The sequence below is a fragment of the Lithobates pipiens genome, unplaced genomic scaffold (genome assembly GCF_037356315.1).
Source record: "Lithobates pipiens isolate NorthernLeopardFrog02 unplaced genomic scaffold, aLitPip1_a1.2 Scaffold_30, whole genome shotgun sequence".
NCBI lineage: Eukaryota > Metazoa > Chordata > Amphibia > Anura > Ranidae > Lithobates > Lithobates pipiens.
Window position 1 is genome coordinate 76272412 of NW_027507791.1, and position 19081 is coordinate 76291492.

The following is a 19081-nucleotide window of genomic DNA, read 5'->3' on the forward strand; positions in this document are numbered from 1 at the left end:
TATTCGAATCCAGTCGTACGTCATCACGTTCGAATCCGTCGGAGTTTAGTGTGATTGTGTGTGGCCAAGTCCGCTCCGCCGAAAAGTCCGTCAGAACTCCGTCGGAACTCCGGCAGAACTCCGACGGAACTCCTTCGGAAGTCTGTCGGACATAAGTCCTCTCGTGTGTACGGGGCTTTAGGCATCACCTGCAATAGGACTTTTTAGTTTTGATGAGATATTTCTAACGGGATGCCAACCCTTCAGCTTTTCTCATCAAAACACTCAGAGTGCACAAGCTAATTTTCATGAATTGGACCCTCCTATTCAGATTCTGTCTGCATAGTGAAACAAACAGATATTTCTATAAATCAGAAACAGGTAAAAATTTGCAACAAAGTTTGTTAAAATCAGCTCTTAGTACTGTATATGAAGTGTGTAAAAAAATTGCAGCCACCCTGAAGAATAATTTATACGATCATTTCAGATTTTGACTAATCAGCTTACTTTAACCACCTCGCGCCCGCCCTATAGCCGAATGACGGCCGTAGAGCAGGCGCGTTCGTCCGGGTGGTCGTCCCTGGACGGCCTGATGTTTACTTCCGCAATGCGCGCCGCCGCGGGCGCGCATCGCGGAAGTTCTGTGTTCGCCGTGTCCCCCGGGGACAGGCAAACACAGATCGCTGTAAACGGCCAATCACAGCGGCCGTTTACAGCGTGATCGGCATGTCCAATGGGAGATGATCTCATATGTAAACATATGAGATCATCTCTCAGCGCCGCTCTCCCTCCTCGCACAGACAGTGTGAGAGGGGAGAGATGAACGGCTGCAGCGGCAGCCGTTCTGCCTGTAGTAAGGAAAAAAAAAAAAAAGTAAAAAAAAAAAAAGTGCCATCCTCCCCCAGCAGTGCCATCCGCCCCAGCAGTGCCATCTGCCCCAGTGCCATCCGCCCCAGTGCCATCCACCCCAGTGCCATCTGCCCCAGTGCCATCTGCCCCAGTGCCATCTGCCCCAGTGCCATCCACCCCAGTGCCATCCACCCCAGTTCCATCCACCCCAGTGCTACCTGCCCCCAGTACCATCCACCCCAGTGCTACCTGCCCCCAGTGCCATCCATCCCAGTGCTACCTGCCCCCAGTGCCATCCACCCCAGTGCTACCTGCCCCCAGTGCTACCTGCCCCCAGTGCCACCTGCCCCCAGTGCCACCTGCCCCCAGTGCCACCTGTCGTCAGTGCCACCTGTCGTCAGTGCCACGTGTCATCAGTGCCATGTGTCATCAGTGCCACATAGTGCCATCTGTCATCAGTGCCACGTATCAGTGCCATTTGTCATCAGTGCCACCTGTCAGTGTCACGTGCCATCTGTTGTCAGTGTCACGTGTCATCAATGCCACTTAGCAGTGCCATCTGTCATCAGTCTCACGCGTCATCGGTGCCATGTATTAGTGGCATCTGTCATCGGTGGCACGTATTAGTGCCACGTATTAGTGCCATCTGTCATCAGTGCCACGTATTAGTGCCACGTGTCTTCAGTGCCATGTATAAGTGCCACGTGTCATCAGTGCCACGTATAAGTGCCACGTGTCATCAGTGCCACACATTAGTGCCATCTGTCATCAGTGCCACATATTAGTGCCATCTGTCATCAGTGCCACCTGTCATCAGTGCCACGTATAAGTGTCATCATTGCCACGTATCAGTGCCATCTGTCATCAGTGTCACGTGTCATTGTCCTGGTGCTTCAAAAGTGTAATAAATAGTCAACAAGTTAGATGTGTAATTTATGTTCCTAGAACACATGATGGCGCTACCTGCATGTTGGGCCTCTCTATGTGGCCAGGCTGTGAAAAAGTCACACACATGTGGTATTGTAATACTCAGGAGGAGTAGCAGAATTTTTTGGGGGGTGTCATTTGTGGTATACACATGCCATGTGAGAGAAATAACCTATTACAATGACAATTTTGTGGAGAAAAAAAAAATGAAAAATCTTAATTTTGCAAAGAATTGTGGGAAAAATATGACAACATCAAAAAGCTCACTATGCCTCTTACTAAATACCTTGGAATGTCTACTTTCCAAAAAGGGGTCATTTGGGGGGTATTTGTACTTTCCTGACTTGTTCGGGTCACAAGAAGCGAGATAGTCCACCAGTACATCAGATGTGATCAATTTTGTGCGATTCGCACCACACCTTGTAGACTCTCTAACTTTCACAAAGACCAAATAATATCCACTAATTTGGGTTATTTTTACCAAAGAAATGTAGCAGTATAAATTGTGGCCAAAATTTATGAAGAAAAATTAATAATTTGCATAATTCTGTCACAGAAAAAAAGAAATATGCGTTTTTTTTCAAAATTTTCGGTCTTTTTTCATTTATAGCGCAAAAAATAAAAACCCCAGAGGTGATCAAATACCACCAAAAGAAAGCTCTATTTGTGGGAAAAAAAAGGACACAAAATTCATTTAGGTACAGTGTTGCATGACTGAGTAATTGTCATTCAAAGTGTGAGAGCACCGAAAGCTGAAAATTGGTCTGGGCGGAATGGTGTTTAAGTGCCCAGTAAGCAAGTGGTTAAAGCACTTTGTTGCAACATAAAGTAAATACATTTCAAAATATCTGGCCACAAGGATATTAAATATAATTTGTATTTTTTTAAGGGATATTGCTAAGTATGATGGAACTTTCCACCACCTATTGTCATCAGATAGTGTTTTGCCTTGAACCATCTCAAAGAATTTCAAAATTCAGCTTACCTTCACACAGATCTCATCACCCGACATCTATCCAGCCTATAACTGAGTACTTCCCAGCAAACCGCCATTCCTTAAAGCATCAAGCCAAATGCATTCAAAGTGTAGCTGGAGACCTTCATTTTTCCAAAGAGGTGGTAAAGGACAGAGGCCTTTCCAGTTTACCCTATGAAGAATGGGATCCACAAACTATCTACAACATCTTAGACATTATTCCACAAACAAAAGGCAAGAGGGGATCAAGCACACGTCCAAAGCACCACAAAATATGTCATTTAAATCCCTCTGTACCTTCCAAAGACATAAAATCAAAAAGTTGCCCTATACTTGGGAAGAGTATATGGAAGACACCTCAAGAAAATGTGCCCAGCTTCCTGGTAGAAAAATCAAAAACATCTGATGTAATCGGACAGGCTAAAGACAAGCTCAGGGAGAAGTTTAAACCAAGTCTTGTTTCTGAGTCAAACAAATTAAAATTTAGAAGCAATGAAGTTCTTTTGAAGACTTTGACAAAAGCTAAATCACAATGTATGTTGGCTCACACCACGGAAAATAAGAAACCCAAAGAAAGATTTTATCAGCAGTATGGTCTGGATAAGGCTACAGTGCAGATAAGTGAGGACGACCTTACTGAAGAAGACTTTAGTGCATGCAATGAATTAGAAAAGTCCAGGTTGCAAAATGTTCACGTTGTTATGCAAGAAAAAAAATCTGAAACACTGCTTCCCGTTTATTACAAGTGAGTATTCAACAGAAATAATCATATTTATTCTGCTGAGAGCTTAGGGGGGATATTTGTCAAGCAAAATCGCCACAAACTAAAACCTGGCCATCTGCTGGCCATGAGCACTTGCTGCTGTCAGGATACACTGATCAGTGGCTGAAGCTAATTGGCTACAGCCACTGATCAATGAAAATTTACCAAGATGTCTTTTCCTAGTGAACAAATTACTTCTGTCAAGCAGGGGCACCCATATACCTGTTGAAATTTAGCTGGTTCCTGCTGGACTGGCTGATGTTGATCAGTATATCTCGAAGTTAAGATGCGCATCTAGGCTGCCTCCCAATTAGTATGGTATATGTAATAGTATTTTTATTCATACAAAATCCCTGTTCCTGGAATCCTGGGCAACCAACTAGAGCAATTTTGCAAAGATTTGCAATAGAATTATGATAGTGGATAAAACATATTTTTCTTAAAAACATATGTTAGATGAAGAAGTGTCAGGGGCAGGTTTTTATAATGTAACTGTTACTTTAAAGCAGCATAGGAACAAAATGATGAATTGTTTAGTAAATCTGTCTTGTAATCTGTGTTACTACTTGCATCAAGTTTCTTTTGAATCCACAATGATGTATATGGGGAAGAGGAAAACATAAAAAAAAATTGGAAGTTCAATGTAATTGGTGAAACAAACACAGGTTTCAAAAGTACCATCCCAGTACCCCTTTGATGATCTACAGTGGGGCTAGCTGTAATGAATTACAGAGCTCCCATATAAAGGTAAACTGAGTGAATGGGGGTTATTTACTAAAGGAAACTCCACTTTGCACTGCAAGTGCACTTGGAAGTGCAGTCGCTGTAGATCCGACGGGGACATGTAAGGATAATAAAAAACAGCATTTTAGCTTGTACATGATTGGATGATAAAATCAGCAGAGCTTCCCCTCATTTCAGGTCTATCCTTTAGATTTAGAGTGACTGCACTTTCAAGTGGACTTGCAGTGCAGAGTGGCTTTGCCTTTTGTAAATAACCCCCAATGTTCCAGTTCTAGCACAGCTGAACTGCTTTCCCAATCTAAGGACCTTTCTATACAATATCCTAAAACATTATAGGTGGATGTCAGTAGATCAGTATTATCTCTCTTTCCATATAGCTTACCTGGATATTTACCATCACCAACAGAAAAGAAGGAGGTTAGTGGCAAAAACAAGACAGCAGAAACATTGGTGGTCAAGCATTATGAATTACCACCTCCACTGCGGCTACAAGACACAATAAACCCAAAAGCGGGGAAATACGTCTATGCCACTGAGAATGAATTTGAGAAAGAACTTTATTCAGGTAAAATCATGATATAAATTAACCAGTTTAAAAAGTGCATATCCACTTGCTGACCAAGCCTTTTCCGGAGAACGTTTTGTTTACAAGTTTAAATTAGACCCTAGAGAATAAAATGACTATTGTTGCAATATTTTATGTCACACTGTATTTTTGCAGCAGTCTTTTAAACACATTTTTTTTGGAAAAAATATACTTTAATGAATTAAAAAAAAAAACACTAAAGTTAGCCCTACTTTTTTCTATAATGTGAAAGATGATGTCACGCCGCGTAAATAGATACCTAACATGTCATGCTTCAAAATTGCAGTCGCTTGTGGAAAGGTGACAAACTACAGTACTTAAAAATCTCCATAGGCGACACTTTACATTTTTTTACAGGTTACCTGTTTAGAGTTACAGAGGAGGTCTAGTGCTAGAATTACTGCTCTTGCTCTAACGATCATAGCAATATCTCACATGTGTGGTTTGAATACCGTTTACATATGCAGGCGCGACTTATGTACGCATTTACTTCTGCGCGCAATACTTTTTATTTTTTCACTGTCCCTTTATTTATTTATTGTTTTTATCACATTTATTCCTATTACAAGGAATGTAAACATCCCTTGTAATAGGAATAAGCATGACAGGCCCTCTTTATTGCGAGATCTGGGGTCAAAAAGACCCCAAATCTGTCATTTACCTTTACAAGCAAAAGACATTTTGTTTTCCACTTTGACTTTAAAAAAAAACGATTTTTTCTTTAAGCCCAAGCATAGAGCCAAATAGAGGCAATCTTGCCCTCACTCGACTTCCTGCCTATTCATCCAAAGACCGGGGGGGGGGGGGGCACCTCTCCTGCTGCCTCTAAAAGTTATCCCGTGGTGAATCCAGGAACTTGATTCAATTTGACTGTGCTAATGGGCACATTAGCTAACATGTAGGTGTGTTCAGAGGTGAAAAACATGAAATTTCCCTGAAAGCTGCATTTTTTTGCATATGTGTGCATGAGGCCTTATATATATGAAAGAAGTTTGATCTGCACTTATCTGTCTGTGTCTTTTTATTAATTTATTTTGTTTATGTTTGTTTTAGGGGCAAGTAAAATTGTGCACCAGAAAGGTACAAAACAGAGGGACTTCATTTTAATGGAGAACCACAATAAATATAAAAAGTATGTACAGCAATCCCTGCCCAGATCTTATCATGAATGGGACCTTGCAGAGGAAAAACCAAGTAAGTTTACTATTTGAGAATGAAATCGAAGGTTCTATTTAACAATGTTTTAGATAGAATCTTGGGTGAATGTGGTATGAATTTTGGGTGAAAACATTGATAAATATTCCTCTTCTGTATTCCTATTGAAAGGAAGTTGGTCGCCCCCCAGGTCTTGGTGCACAATGCTACAGTTTCTGGCCTGTTGACACTAAGGCCGCGTACACACGAGAGGATTGTCCGTCCAACTTAGTCCGCTGAAACGTGTTTCAGCGGACAATCCGCACGTGTGTGGGCTTCAGCGGACTTTTTCAGCGGACAGTCTGGCGGACTAAGTCTTTCGGAATTTCCGTAATACAGTCCGTCCAAACTTGGTTTCAGCGGACAGTCCGCTCGTGAGTAGGCAAGTTGGACGGACTAAGTATGGCGCATGCTCAGAAAGGATTTACACGGCCGAAGGTTGCATTGCAGTGTATTGGACGTCGTATTTCTAGTCCCGTCGTACGTGCTGTACACGTCATTGCGCAAGCTTTCAGCGGACTGTCTGTTCATTGTGTGTGGTCAAGTCCGTTCATTCAAAAGTAGGACGGACTGTCTGTCGGATTGTCTGACGAACTTAGTTGGCCAGACAATCCGCCCGTGTGTACGCGGCCTAAGGATTAAGGGTTGGTAATCGAAAATAGGACACGGGTTCTTTAGGAGGATCGAGATATAGCACAGCAAAAGTGTATGGGAACTAAAGTCCAGGGGCTGGTGGTGGTCAGGGCAGGCAGTGGACAGATAGTAATATCCAGAGGCAATCCAAGGTCAGGGCAGGCAGCAGGCACACTGTCATCCAAAAACAGTCAAAGATTTGGGCAGACAGCAGAGAAGCATAATCAAGAAACAGTCTGAAGAAATAAAAATTCAAGATTTGGCAAGGGGGCAGGAACCACAGGGCAGGGCGGAGAGCTATGTAGCAAGATGCTTTCACAAGCCAGGGCCCTGGTGCCATGGTGTCTCAGCCAATCAGAGTAGGAAGTCAAATACAGTAAGGTATGTGGCCTTAGGTCAATAAATGCACAGGAGGTTAGGCAGACGGAGCCCATCCAGTGCCTACCAACAAGGGCACATTCAGAGGGTCACACTTCCATCACCCAATGATCTGACCAGTGGGCTGCGTAGCAGGCGTGTAAATGGGTAAAATTTGCAATAGAGAGAAGTCAGTTCCCTAGGTTGCCTGTGCTGTGTTATCTGCTTGCAGTAAAAAGAAATCAGTTCCCCAGAATGACCTACAGATCCTAAAGCATGTGTACTATGTATCAGATCATTGTAGAAACATTTAGTTTCCAATGCACTGAGGCAATAAACATAATTTCTTTTCTACTTTTGTTTAAACTGGTCATACTTTGAGACCTGAAAAGGGTCCCCGTAGGTGGCTTGGCTTGCCAACAGCAGTTGTGGATGATGTTGGAAGGAGAACTCGGGAAAGACCTATAACTGTTTTTTGTGTAAGAGACAAAGAGTCTAAGAAGATACAGCATGGTCAATGGAGTGAGAAGCGAGTCCTCCACAATATTGTGTCACAATGGAAGAGTGCTTGGGTGATAAGTGAGTATATATCCTATACAATATGCTGCTGCTCTGGGCAATAATGTAAATTCACTTAATTAGGACATGGGTATGCTGCAACAACAGTTATCCATCACTGTCAAATCAGTAGCTGAACACCAAGAGGCATCGTCTATCTTTTTATAGTTACCTGGTCCTCCAGCATAAAATTACTGACAGTATGTTTTCCTAGTCAGCCTTTTGCTATATTTAGGTAGTCAGATTCCTCTTTGCAAACCTCCATTTCCTTTTTGAGAAGTATACAAAGGGTGAAACAGAGTGGCTTGCTTATTGCATTGGTGGGCATGGTTGGTGGAGAAGCCAGAAACATTGGCAAGGAGGAGGCTGCACACAAATGTATACAATCAACACGGCTGTATTCCATGCACTTTGGAAAATGCATGATAGGACAGGCCTGAGCAAGTCCTGGACAATTCTAAATGCATTTTAATTCTCACTTTTATCCACTGTATTACACACAGGTCTAATGTCCAGCATCAGAAAGGCACAATGTGTGGGGGCTGCCATGTATATGGTGAAGCTGTTAGTTGATCTTTCTTCATGTCCTTCTGTGATGATGTCACCATATGTTGATGATTTGATATGTTGATGATGGGATAGCATTTGGATATCCGTTATCTGTTGAGAATTAATATAGCAGAACACCACATAATATTGTTCGATCGTGTCAAATTTATCACCCCTGGATCAGAGGTACTTGTATTTCAGCTCTGTTAGCAATAACAATATGAAATACTTTTTTTTGCTCCTTGAAGGTTCCATGTGGAAAGAGACCACCCTGGAGCAGCTTACAAGAGATCTTGCTAGTGTCCACAAAGCCTCCAAAGTCTCCGCTCTTGTGACAATTGCTTCTTCTGCCGTTGCTGGACCTCTAGATGGGATTGATCCCCAGGAAATGGGTGAGTAGTAAATTGTAAATAGAAATTGGTGTCTACTATCTACACCATTTACTTTATATGAGTAATTTCCTATGGTTAAATCAAGAGTTCATTTGGTCAGCATCTGTGATTGCTGCTAAATGAAACTACTGAGAAAAACTAGCACGAGAGGTTTCTATTTCCTGTTTGTAGAGGCAGTTGGTGGAACCCCTAAAAGGAGTGGTTATCCTAAATGAACTAAAGGCGCATAAACAGATTTGATCTGGTTAATGGCCATTTCAACTGGTGGTGGTGGAATCACTTGGTGGTGAATACAAGAAGCACCTTAAACATAAAAAGAAGCACCTTAAATTAGGAGGAGTTGATCAGCACTGGAGTTATCGCACAATTAGACTATGCATTGTGCACTTGAATTAACTGTTTAATATTTGAGTGATCACTCACTTGGGATATCCATAGTACCCTGTAACTGATTTTTTTGTTTGTTTTTGATATATAATATAATTTTTTGTGTTTGGAGGCACTGTATTGCACTTTAATTATTTGGCACCACAGCAGGGGTGGCGAGCCCCCAACACGGGTTAAGTGGGTAGCTCTGCAATGGTGCCAACATTTTGTATGTGTTTGACTTATATTGGAATATAGCACTTTCGTAATATTTAATATCTTCTAGGGAGCTTTTCATATATGCACGGCACTTTGTGGGGTTTGTAAAATAGTGAAAAATAGTATGAAATTGAAATAGTTAGCACAACCCACGTTTTAGACATATGAGAGCACAGAGTGTCTAGGATTCCAGCTTCACATCCTTCCTCCTTTCTTTTCCAGCTCTCCCAGGATTGGCTGATCCACACCTCAGCATGATTGGGCATGCTGAAGTGATGTGGTGCATTTCCTGAGTTTTGACAGGATGTTACTCATCGTGGGGCATGGTGCAGTCAGCTCCCAGAGCCAGCAGAAAGAGTAGGAGAGTGTAGAGGTGGGCGGGGAGTCTTGTGACATCACGACTCCGCCCACGAGCTTCGGCAAAAAGACCAACCCACCGATTCCAGGAGTTTTGCGGGGCTCCTACTGCTGAAGGGGGTAACATTTGCAAGGCAGGCATACATTCAGGAGGCTTGCGTGTATATACATTAACACCGTGCTATTAGTTCATACTGGGTGAGTGGTCAGTTTGCATCCACTTTAAAAGGTATCAGTCTGGAGGAGGGTACAAAAGAATTTCCAAGGCATTAGATATACCATGGAACACAGTAAAGACTGTCATCATCAAGGGGAGAAAATATGGCACAAACAGGAAACCGATCAGGGAGGCTGCCAAGAGGCCTACAGCAACATTAAAGGAGTTGCAGGAATATCTGGCAAGAACTGGCTGTGTGGTACATTTGACAACAATCTCCTGTATTCTTCATATGTCTGAGTTATGGGGTAGAGTGGCAAGATGGAAGCCTTTTCTTAAGAAGAAAAACATCCAAGCCTGGCTAAATTTTGCAAAAATACATCTGAAGTCTCCAAAAAAGCATGTGGGAAAATGTGTTAAGGTCTGATGAAACCAAAGTTGAACTTTTTGGGCATAATTGCAAAAGATATGTTTGGCGCAAAAAAAATATTGCACATCACTAAAAGAACACCATACCCACAGTGAAGCATGGTGGTCGCAGCATCATGCTTTGAGGCTGTTTTTCTTCAGCTGGAACAAGGGCCTTAGTCAAGATAAAGGGAATTATGAACAGTTCCAAATACCAGTCAATATTGGCACAAAACCTTCAGGTTTCTGCTAGAAAGCTGAACATGAAGAGGAACTTCATCTTTCAGCAACGACCCAAAGCATACATCCAAATCAACAAAGGAATGCCTTCACCAGAAGAAGATTAAAGTTTTGGAATAGCCCAGCCAGAGCCCAGACCTGAATCTGATTGAAAATCTGTGGAGTGATCTGAAGAGGGCTGTGCACAGGAGATTCCCTCTCAATCTGACAGATTTGGAGTGCAAAGAGGAGTGGGCAAATATTGCCAAGTCAAGATTTGCCATGCTGATAGACTCATACCCAAAAACACTGAGTGCTGTAATAGAATCACTTCCCTCCACCTAAAAGATTTCAGTTTGTTGTTCAACTGAGTTGTACAGTTTATAGATCACATTAAAGGTGGCAAAAGTTCTGAAATGATTTATCTTTGTCTCATTTTTTTACATCACAGAAACCCGACATTTTAACAGGGGTGTGTAGACTTTTTATATACACTGTACTGTAGATAAAAGTCTTCTTTAACTTTTTCCAGACTAGTATGGAAGTATGAAAGTATGGATTTTTCCATCTTGTAAGTATGCATACGCCACACTTATGTGATCCCTGAGAAAGCAGAAAATCTCAGTGGTAGTCACTACTGCCACAGCAATTGCCACTGCTTTTCAGGGCCCATGGCGACTGCCATGCTGCATAGTGCACATGGGGGTCACTTGGCACAGAATGCCACAGCAGCAAATGGATTCATGATTTTGCCCCTCCAAAACAAACATAGTTTCTATCTAGATGATATTGGAAAGGTAACCACCAAATTGGTTCCAATATTTTTCAGTGATGCCGGTTTAGAAAAAAATGAAAGGATCTGGTTGGTTGCTTTTAGAAACACCTCTTTGCTTTTACTATGCGTCAGTTTTATAACCTCTCTGCTTTTACTATGCGTCAGTTTTATAAAAGCATAAAGACAAATATGAAGTCTGAAACTTGCCTTTGTACTTCTTTATTACAATAATTTTATTTATGTTGTGTTATAACATTAAAGCTGGCAAAAAAATTGATGGATCCAAAACATCACCCACTGTGCCAACGTTACCGTCCGAGATACAGAACCTTGTTTCCGAAGCTCTGCACAATGAGGATGACCTTGTGAGGATGGCAGCTGCACTGTGTCAGTTTTTTATCCAAGAGTTCAGTGAAGAAGCCAGGAAGATCATGTTCACCGTCTTGGAGATTGGTATTGTATAATGGATAGTTTATTTTTCTGTAATATTTAGACTGACATGACCAAACTTCTAATTTAGTTTATATAGAGTGGGAGTTTAGAGTCACTATCAGGTTTTTATTGCCATCAGTGCCCCTATGGGGAATTTTCCCTTTTCTTTCAGGGCAGGAAGCAATACAAAATATCTACAAGGACACAGACAAAAAGGAAAGTACATTTTTAGTGGAGTGAGGAAAGTTTGGAACCTGTGATAAAGTTTTTATTGCTACCTGTGCCTGCCTGTAACAGTGACAACCCCCAACCCTTTTGTCGCCAGGTCCATACGTCGTATGGACCCCTGACAGCGGGGGGGTCACACACAATCCAGTGGCGTCAGCATGGGGGACCCCAAAGCACCCTCCCCATGTTGAGGGCATGTGGCCTGGTATGGTTCAGGGGGGGCGCCCCCCCATCTTGTCCTCCAGGCTGCATGCTCGGATAAGGGTATGGATTTTGGAAGGGGAACCCCACGACAATTTTTTTAAACATTTTGGCATGGAGTTCCCCTTAAAATCCATACCAGACATGAAGGGCCTGGTATGGACTGAGGGGGGGTTGCCCCACTCTGATTTTTTACTTGATTTTTATCTATATTGCTGGGAGCCAGCAATACATCACAGGCGCAAGCAATTTTAAATGACATTTTTTCCTTTAGAAATGTAATTTTGCTGCAGCACTGTAAAACACATCGGACAGATGTGCCACTTTACAGTCAGACTAAGTGGACCCTCCAGGCACAATATTTAAAGGAATATTTCATTTTAATTGTTTCACTTTAAGCATTATTAAAATCACTGCTCCTGAAAAAACAGTAGTTTTAAAAACGTTTTTTTGCATTGATACATGTCCCCTGGGACAGTACCCAGGTCCCCATACACTTTTTATGGCAATAACTTGCATGTTAGCCTTTAAAATTAGAACTTTTGATTTTTCATGCTCGTGTCCCATAGACTTTAATAGGGTTCGCGTGTTTGAACAAATATTTTGCCTGTTTTCATGTGCCACACTTTTCAGATATTTTCAAAAAATTTTAAAACATTTATTATGTTCCTTCCACTTCACAATTATGTGTCCCTTTGTGTTGGTCTATCACATAAAATCCCAATACATTGCATTTACGTTTTTGGTTGTAACATGAAAAAATGTGGAAAATTTCAAGGGGTGTGAATACTTTTTCAAGGCACGGACTGTATCAATAAAAGAAACAGTGTGTGTTTTAGGGGATAACAAAGTAAGTTATAGGTTCAGCTGTATGTTAATTTTTTTTTACATTTTTCCAGGCAACGATGCAGATAGCTGGGCTGCGGCTCAGTGTCTGGCTCTGGAGGGCAATCACAGTTACCTGGTAATACAAAGGATACTTACCCAGCTATTTGAGGTGCTGGATGAGGAAACAGAAAGCCAAGCTTTATATCTGCTAAGCCTGCTCAGTCAGCAAACAGTAAGTACCAGGTGATTGCATTTTCCTGTTACCAGTACCATTATCAAGACTAACATAAGGCGGGTGGAGCTAGGTACCATAGGAATTTCCTATAACACTTTATCTAGTGACCAAATGTGGTATTTTCCATTAAAAAACATCCCCCCAACACAAATGCCCCCCCCCAAAATAATCCCCCCCCAAACTTCCCTCTCAAATAGACATCCTCCCACTCCAAATCCCCCCTCCCAGCACAAACTCCCCCCCAATCCCCCTCCTAGCACAAATCCTCTCCCCATACATTTCCCCTCCTAGCACAAATACCCCCCAATCATCCCTACTAGCACAACTACCCTTACCCTCTACCATATCACCTCTTATAGTACAAACAATCAAATTCCCCCTTTTAACTCAAACTCTCCAATTCCCCCCTTCTAGCACATATCTTCTTTCCCTATCCCCCCTCCCAAACAAATACCCCTAAATCACTACTCCTAACACATCCCCTGAATTTACCCATCTAGGAAAATTTGTACCCACTGCCGCCCCCCAAATTCCCTACTTCCAACACAAATCCCCTTCACCCCAATCTCCTTAAAGTGTCCCACCTCACATTACACTACTGTGCCCAGGGCAGTCATCCCTCCTGCCCACCCCTTGTCTTGTTTTGTCTTATATATGTGTTGGGTCTGCGCTGGAAATAGCGGACAGCGTAGCCTCAAAGCATCTGCTCTGAATGGGCACTAAAGTATTTTCATTTTTTTGTCAAGCAGCAAAAGACCTTTAAAACAAGGCATCCCTGACCTCTGTAGCTGCATGTATTCTTAAAGCAGAGTTCCACCCAAAAATTACGCTTTTCCGGTTCCTCCCGCCCTCCGGTGTCACATTTGGTGCCTTTCAGGGGGGAGGGGGGAGAAGATACCTGTCCAATACAGGTATTTTGCTCCCACTTCCGGGCATAGATACCCAAGCCACCCGGGGGCATCTACTCCACGTCCGGCGCCTTCTCTGTCCCCCCCCCCCCGCTGTCCCAGGAGACAGCAGGGACCAGTGGGATAGCGCAGCGTGAGTCACACAAGCACAATAGGGAACACGGAATTGAAGCCGCAAGGCTTCACTTCCTGATTCCCTTACCGAAGATGGCGGCGGGAGCACACGACAGCCGAGGGAGATATCGGCTTTGGGTGCAGACATTGTGGGCGCCCTGGACAGGTACGTGTCCATATTTTAAAAGTCAGCAGCTGCAGTATTTGTAGCTGCTGATTTCGGCAGAACTCAGTTTTTAAGTACCTTATTCTCACAGATCATCAAAGATCACAACAAAGATTCTGAAGTCTGGTTTCAGACAGTTTGTGAGGAATCATTTATATAGGCAATTATGTGCATATGGCAGATTCCAATGGCAAGAATCAGACAAAATGTCCTGCGTTCGGGAACTGCATACAGCCTCTTTCACTGGGCACCAGAAATACGCAACATATTGACGTTGCATGGCTGAATGCATCCATGTTTATCAAGCCTTTATGTTTAGAAACATTTTCTGTGTGCAGGGCTGGTGCAAGGATTTTTGACACCCTAGGCGAAACCTTATTTTGCCGCCCCTGACCCCACCCCCTTTGTCCTTGCCCTGACCTTTTTAATGACTGCTCAAAAACGTAAAATAAAAATACCTTACAGTTGCTGCTTTCTCTACAAACCAAACTTTCTTCTGCAATCCCCACTCCCAGCACCCTGTCATTCCTGCTCCCAGCAATCCCCACTCCCAGCACCCTGTCATTCCTGCTCCCAGCAATCCCCACTCCCAGTACCCTGCCATTCCTGCTCCCAGCAAAATCCACTCCCAGCAACCTGCCATTCCTGCTCCCAGCGCCCTGTCCTTCCTGCTCCCAACAATCCCCACTCCCAGAACCCTGCCATTCCTGCTCCCAGCAAAATCCACTCCCAGCACCCTGCCATTCCTGCTCCCAGCAAGATCCACTCCCAGCACCCTGCCATTCCTGCTCCCAGCAAGATCCTCTCCCAGCACCCTGCCATTCCTGCTTCCAGCAATCCCCACTCCCAGCACCCTGCCATTCCTGCTTCCAGCAATCCCCACTCCCAGCACCCTGCCATTCCTGCTTCCAGCAATCTCCACTCCCAGCATCCTGCCATTCTTGCTCCCAGCAATCCCCACTCCCAGCACCTTGCCATTCCTTAGCCTAGCTTGCCACCTCTGCCCCTGCAAACTTTGGTCAGGATGTTGAGGGATGGATGATCCCCGATCGTGTATAGAATAGAGCATGAGGAATTATCACCGATCTTCCCTCTTCAACCTCCCTCCCAGGTTGGTTGAGTCACACACACAAGGCTGATTCGGAGTTACAATGCTGGCTGACCACACTCACCTCTGGTGCTGAAGTGTCATACAGTCCAATGGCTGCATAAAAAAAACAAATAGGCATTTTTAGAGACAATTTGTTTGCCTCCATATTGCTCTCTGCCCCAGAAGAACTGCACGATCATCCCTGATGTTGGCCCCTCTGCCTCCCCTCCCCCCGTGACAGACGGGATCACCCCTCGGCTGGTCATGCACCCTCACAAGTCCTGACCAATGACCAGTGATAATGAAGGAGGAATGGCAGCTGCTCGGCATCAATCAGAGCCCTGAGCCGCCGAACAGCTTTGCAGCTGGGGGAGCCGGGGGAGGGATCTGTCAGTGTACTGCATGCAATAGTTCCCTCCCCACGCCCCTGCGCGATTCCTCCCTCTCCTCCTCTGGACCTCTGATACACTCGTGCAGACTTGCCACACAAGCTCCAGATGTGACATCCACTGGGGATGAGGATGTGACAGGCCGTGGGTGCGCCCTAGGCGGTTGCCTTGTTCGCCTAGTGGTAGCACCGGCCCTGGCTGTGTATACATTTGCTGACAGGCTGCCAAGATTCTGTTCTCCATATAAAATAGCTAAGATTTTTGTGTCTCTGTTGTGAGCTTTGAAGACAAATTTCTCCACAATGTCTATAGCTTAAGGGGTGAATGAGGGCTTTTACTGCTTGATAAAAAAATGTAAATACTTAAATGGGCATAATCTTAACACGGTTTCACTTTAAAACCCAACTCAAGACAAACTTCAGTGGAAAAGGGTTTTGCCAGCATCCGCACTGAAGATATTTATGTTTTCCTCCTGTTCTGTTTGATACCCATCAGTTAGACAGGAAGTGAATGGAAATCTTATGTCATAGGATAAGCATAAAAGCATTATCAGAAGTTCTAAGCCTTACCCACTCTACTCAAAATGTGTTTTTGTCCAGTGTTCTGTCAAAATAGTAAACTCGTCAGAAACTCCAACACTTTAACTTCTGGTTTCTTTAAACCATGAGTAATTGGAGATTTTGATGAACTGCTGTTTGGACACGACATCGGCAACCAAATCCAGTCCGGGGCACGATATTATGAGTGGAGATTGTTACTGCGCTCTGATACTAGCCAACAAAATGGTCGCCTTCAAGGTGGTGACAACTTTGTCCTTGTTAGCCGCTATGCTGTCAAAACATCTATATCTTCCTGTACCAGACTGTATTCAGTTACCGGTCCAAACAGCAATTCGTCAAAATCTTCAATTACTGATGGTTTAAAGAAACTGGAAGTGATGTGGTTGGTGTTTCTGATGAGTTGGCTAATTTGACAGAACACTGTGAAACCCTTGGAGAGATTTTTCATCACTTCCTGTCCTGACAGAAAGTAAAGATAAAATGCTCATACAGGCACACAGAAAGCAATAATTACCTGACAAGAGCTTTAACTTTTACAACTATATGAAAAAAAGTTTGGGCTAGCATACATCAATGTGTATGTAAGCTTTAACAATAAATGTCCCTTACTTACTCCCTTTTGGTCTGTTAGATATACCATTGAAAGTGTTTTATTATATCTGTTTGACATGTCCAGACAATGAAAAAATAGCTGTTCATCCAGCCAGGAATCTTCTAAACTGATAACTTCCTGTACTCTCTGCCCCTGTACTGTTATCAGTTAGCATTGTTCCCTGCTGTCTCTGTGAGCAGTTCACAGAGACAGCAGGGAACAATGCTAACTGATAACAGTTAGCATTAACGTTAGCACCTACCTGACTCTGGAGGCAGGTGTTATGTAGTTCTAGCAGATGTCCTTCACAAAGTGTGTTAATGCCAGTCTTTCCAGGTTAACGGCATGAAAAAAAGAAAACGAATGCAGCTGCTACATCTAAGGACCAGTATGTTGCAATACTATAATTTTTTGTTCTTGGGTTTAGATATGCTTTAATTACAGAAGTGTCAAAAAGGACACAAACAAATTCAATAATCTCACAGAATTATTTCCACCACCAATGCTGAACTGGTTTTGACTCCTGCCCATCACACCTTGTTTGAAAACTATTTCAAAACCATGGGCAATTTATATGGAGTTTTATCTGCCCTACAACAGCGTCCACTTTTCTAGGAATGGTTTCCCTAATAGTTTAGTGTGTCTGTGGGAATTTATGCCCATTCTGGTGAAAGAACATTTCTGAGGTAAAGTACGGAAACACCTGGCTTACAGCTAGCAATCCAGTTAATTTGAAATATATTCAGTAGAGTTGGGTTCAGGGTTTTGTGTAGGCCACTCAAGTCTTTCCACACCAAACCCATCAAACCCTGTCTTTGTGGACCTGGCTTCGTACACAGAGGGACAGTCATGCTAGAAGACAAAAGGGCCCCAAACTATTGTCACAAACTGGAAGTGCACAATTGTCTACAGTGTCCTTTCGAGTAGCATTAACTGTACCCGCCACTGGAAGTGCACAATTGTCTACAATGTCCTTTCGAGTAGCATTAACTGTACCCGCCACTGGAAACATCTGACCTCAATTTTTTTTAAGTATGTTAACTAGAGATAGATGAGTACTTGGACAATCTCAACTGTAGGGTTGCAAATTTTAGTCCCATGGCCTGGTGTGCTTTTGGCACTGTGCTAATGGCTGATGAGTTTTTTTATTACTTGATGACAGGTCCTCTTTAGCGTAACTTATCTCATCTTATAGAATCTGATTTATTCATTGCTGGGAGAAGCACTTAACAGAAGTAACTGGAAGGATCGAATTGTTGCATGCAGAGCCCTCTCTCGTCTTCATGGGGACACCAGCCGGGTAAGCATTCCTAATAGAAAACGTTAAAAAGTTACCAAAGCTAAATCTGGAGAAGAGAATATGTTAATATTTCATTCAGTTGTTATGTTACATGGAAGCATTTTAAAAACTATCACACAGGAGTCAGCAACACTTGGAGATTTAGAAAAATATAATGGGCCTCAGGAATAAAAGAGTATATAAAGGAATAACTAACTGTGTTGCCCAGAAAAATCATTCCAAACCTCCCTTATATTTTCTGGATAACATAGAGACATACAAAGAAAAACGTAGTTTGCTGATACAGGCCAAAACACCTGTATCGGATCTCCCGTTGATTGGAAGTAGGTAGGTATAAGCGTGCAAGGGTAAGGTAAGTGTCAGCTATTTGGCTTACGTTAGTTAAAAGTATAGCTTACCTTGAAACACATTAAGGTGGTACTAAATGATATGTAAGAAGATACCCAAGGCTGCTTTGTTGGTTGCTAATGTGTTTGTAGATTTTGGATTCTTGAGTTTTTAACCAGCCTGGTAAGTAATTTTAGGTTTGTTAGCAACACGTTCAGCTGAAGCCTAGAAGTGCAGTAGACACTTTGATTGACACAGTGACCAACATGATTATATTTCAGCATAATGTCTTCCCTCTCATTATCCACCATGGCAGATGCTGTGGCTTGAATTGAGCAATTTGGAGTATTTATAAAGGAGAAGCAATGGAGTTCTAGGCCAGACTTCACTCCAGATAGACTGGATCACCACAAAACAAAGCAATGAGAGCGCTGACACCACAGCTATGGAATGTATGAGGGCTTGCTTTTTTCTGGATAAAGGATATTATCAGTTCGAAAGGAGAATGGGAAAAGCCATCTGGGTGCTAAGGCAACACAAGTACTTTCAGATACTTTTGTAAAAGAGGCACACTTTTTATAATTCAGGGTATTACATACTTTACATTTAAAAAAAAAAAACCTTCTCTCCTTACCTTGCCTACACCACTCTCATTGTTTCATAATTTCATCCCATGTAAATTGAACACACACCACTGAGCAGT

General features: G+C 42.9%; 1 protein-coding gene across 1 annotated transcript in view; it reads left to right on the forward strand.

The window, feature by feature from the left end:
* Positions 1 to 19081, forward strand: part of HEATR4 (HEAT repeat containing 4) — a 59270-nt gene that overhangs the window by 12049 nt on the left and 28140 nt on the right. The window contains exons 4-11 of the mRNA XM_077464474.1: positions 2645 to 3476; positions 4616 to 4803; positions 5878 to 6022; positions 7391 to 7587; positions 8364 to 8507; positions 11270 to 11461; positions 12769 to 12929; positions 17947 to 18051. Of these exons, the coding sequence (XP_077320600.1) occupies positions 2659 to 3476; positions 4616 to 4803; positions 5878 to 6022; positions 7391 to 7587; positions 8364 to 8507; positions 11270 to 11461; positions 12769 to 12929; positions 17947 to 18051 (1950 nt within the window). The 5' untranslated portion in view covers positions 2645 to 2658. The remainder of the gene's footprint in view (positions 1 to 2644; positions 3477 to 4615; positions 4804 to 5877; positions 6023 to 7390; positions 7588 to 8363; positions 8508 to 11269; positions 11462 to 12768; positions 12930 to 17946; positions 18052 to 19081) is intronic.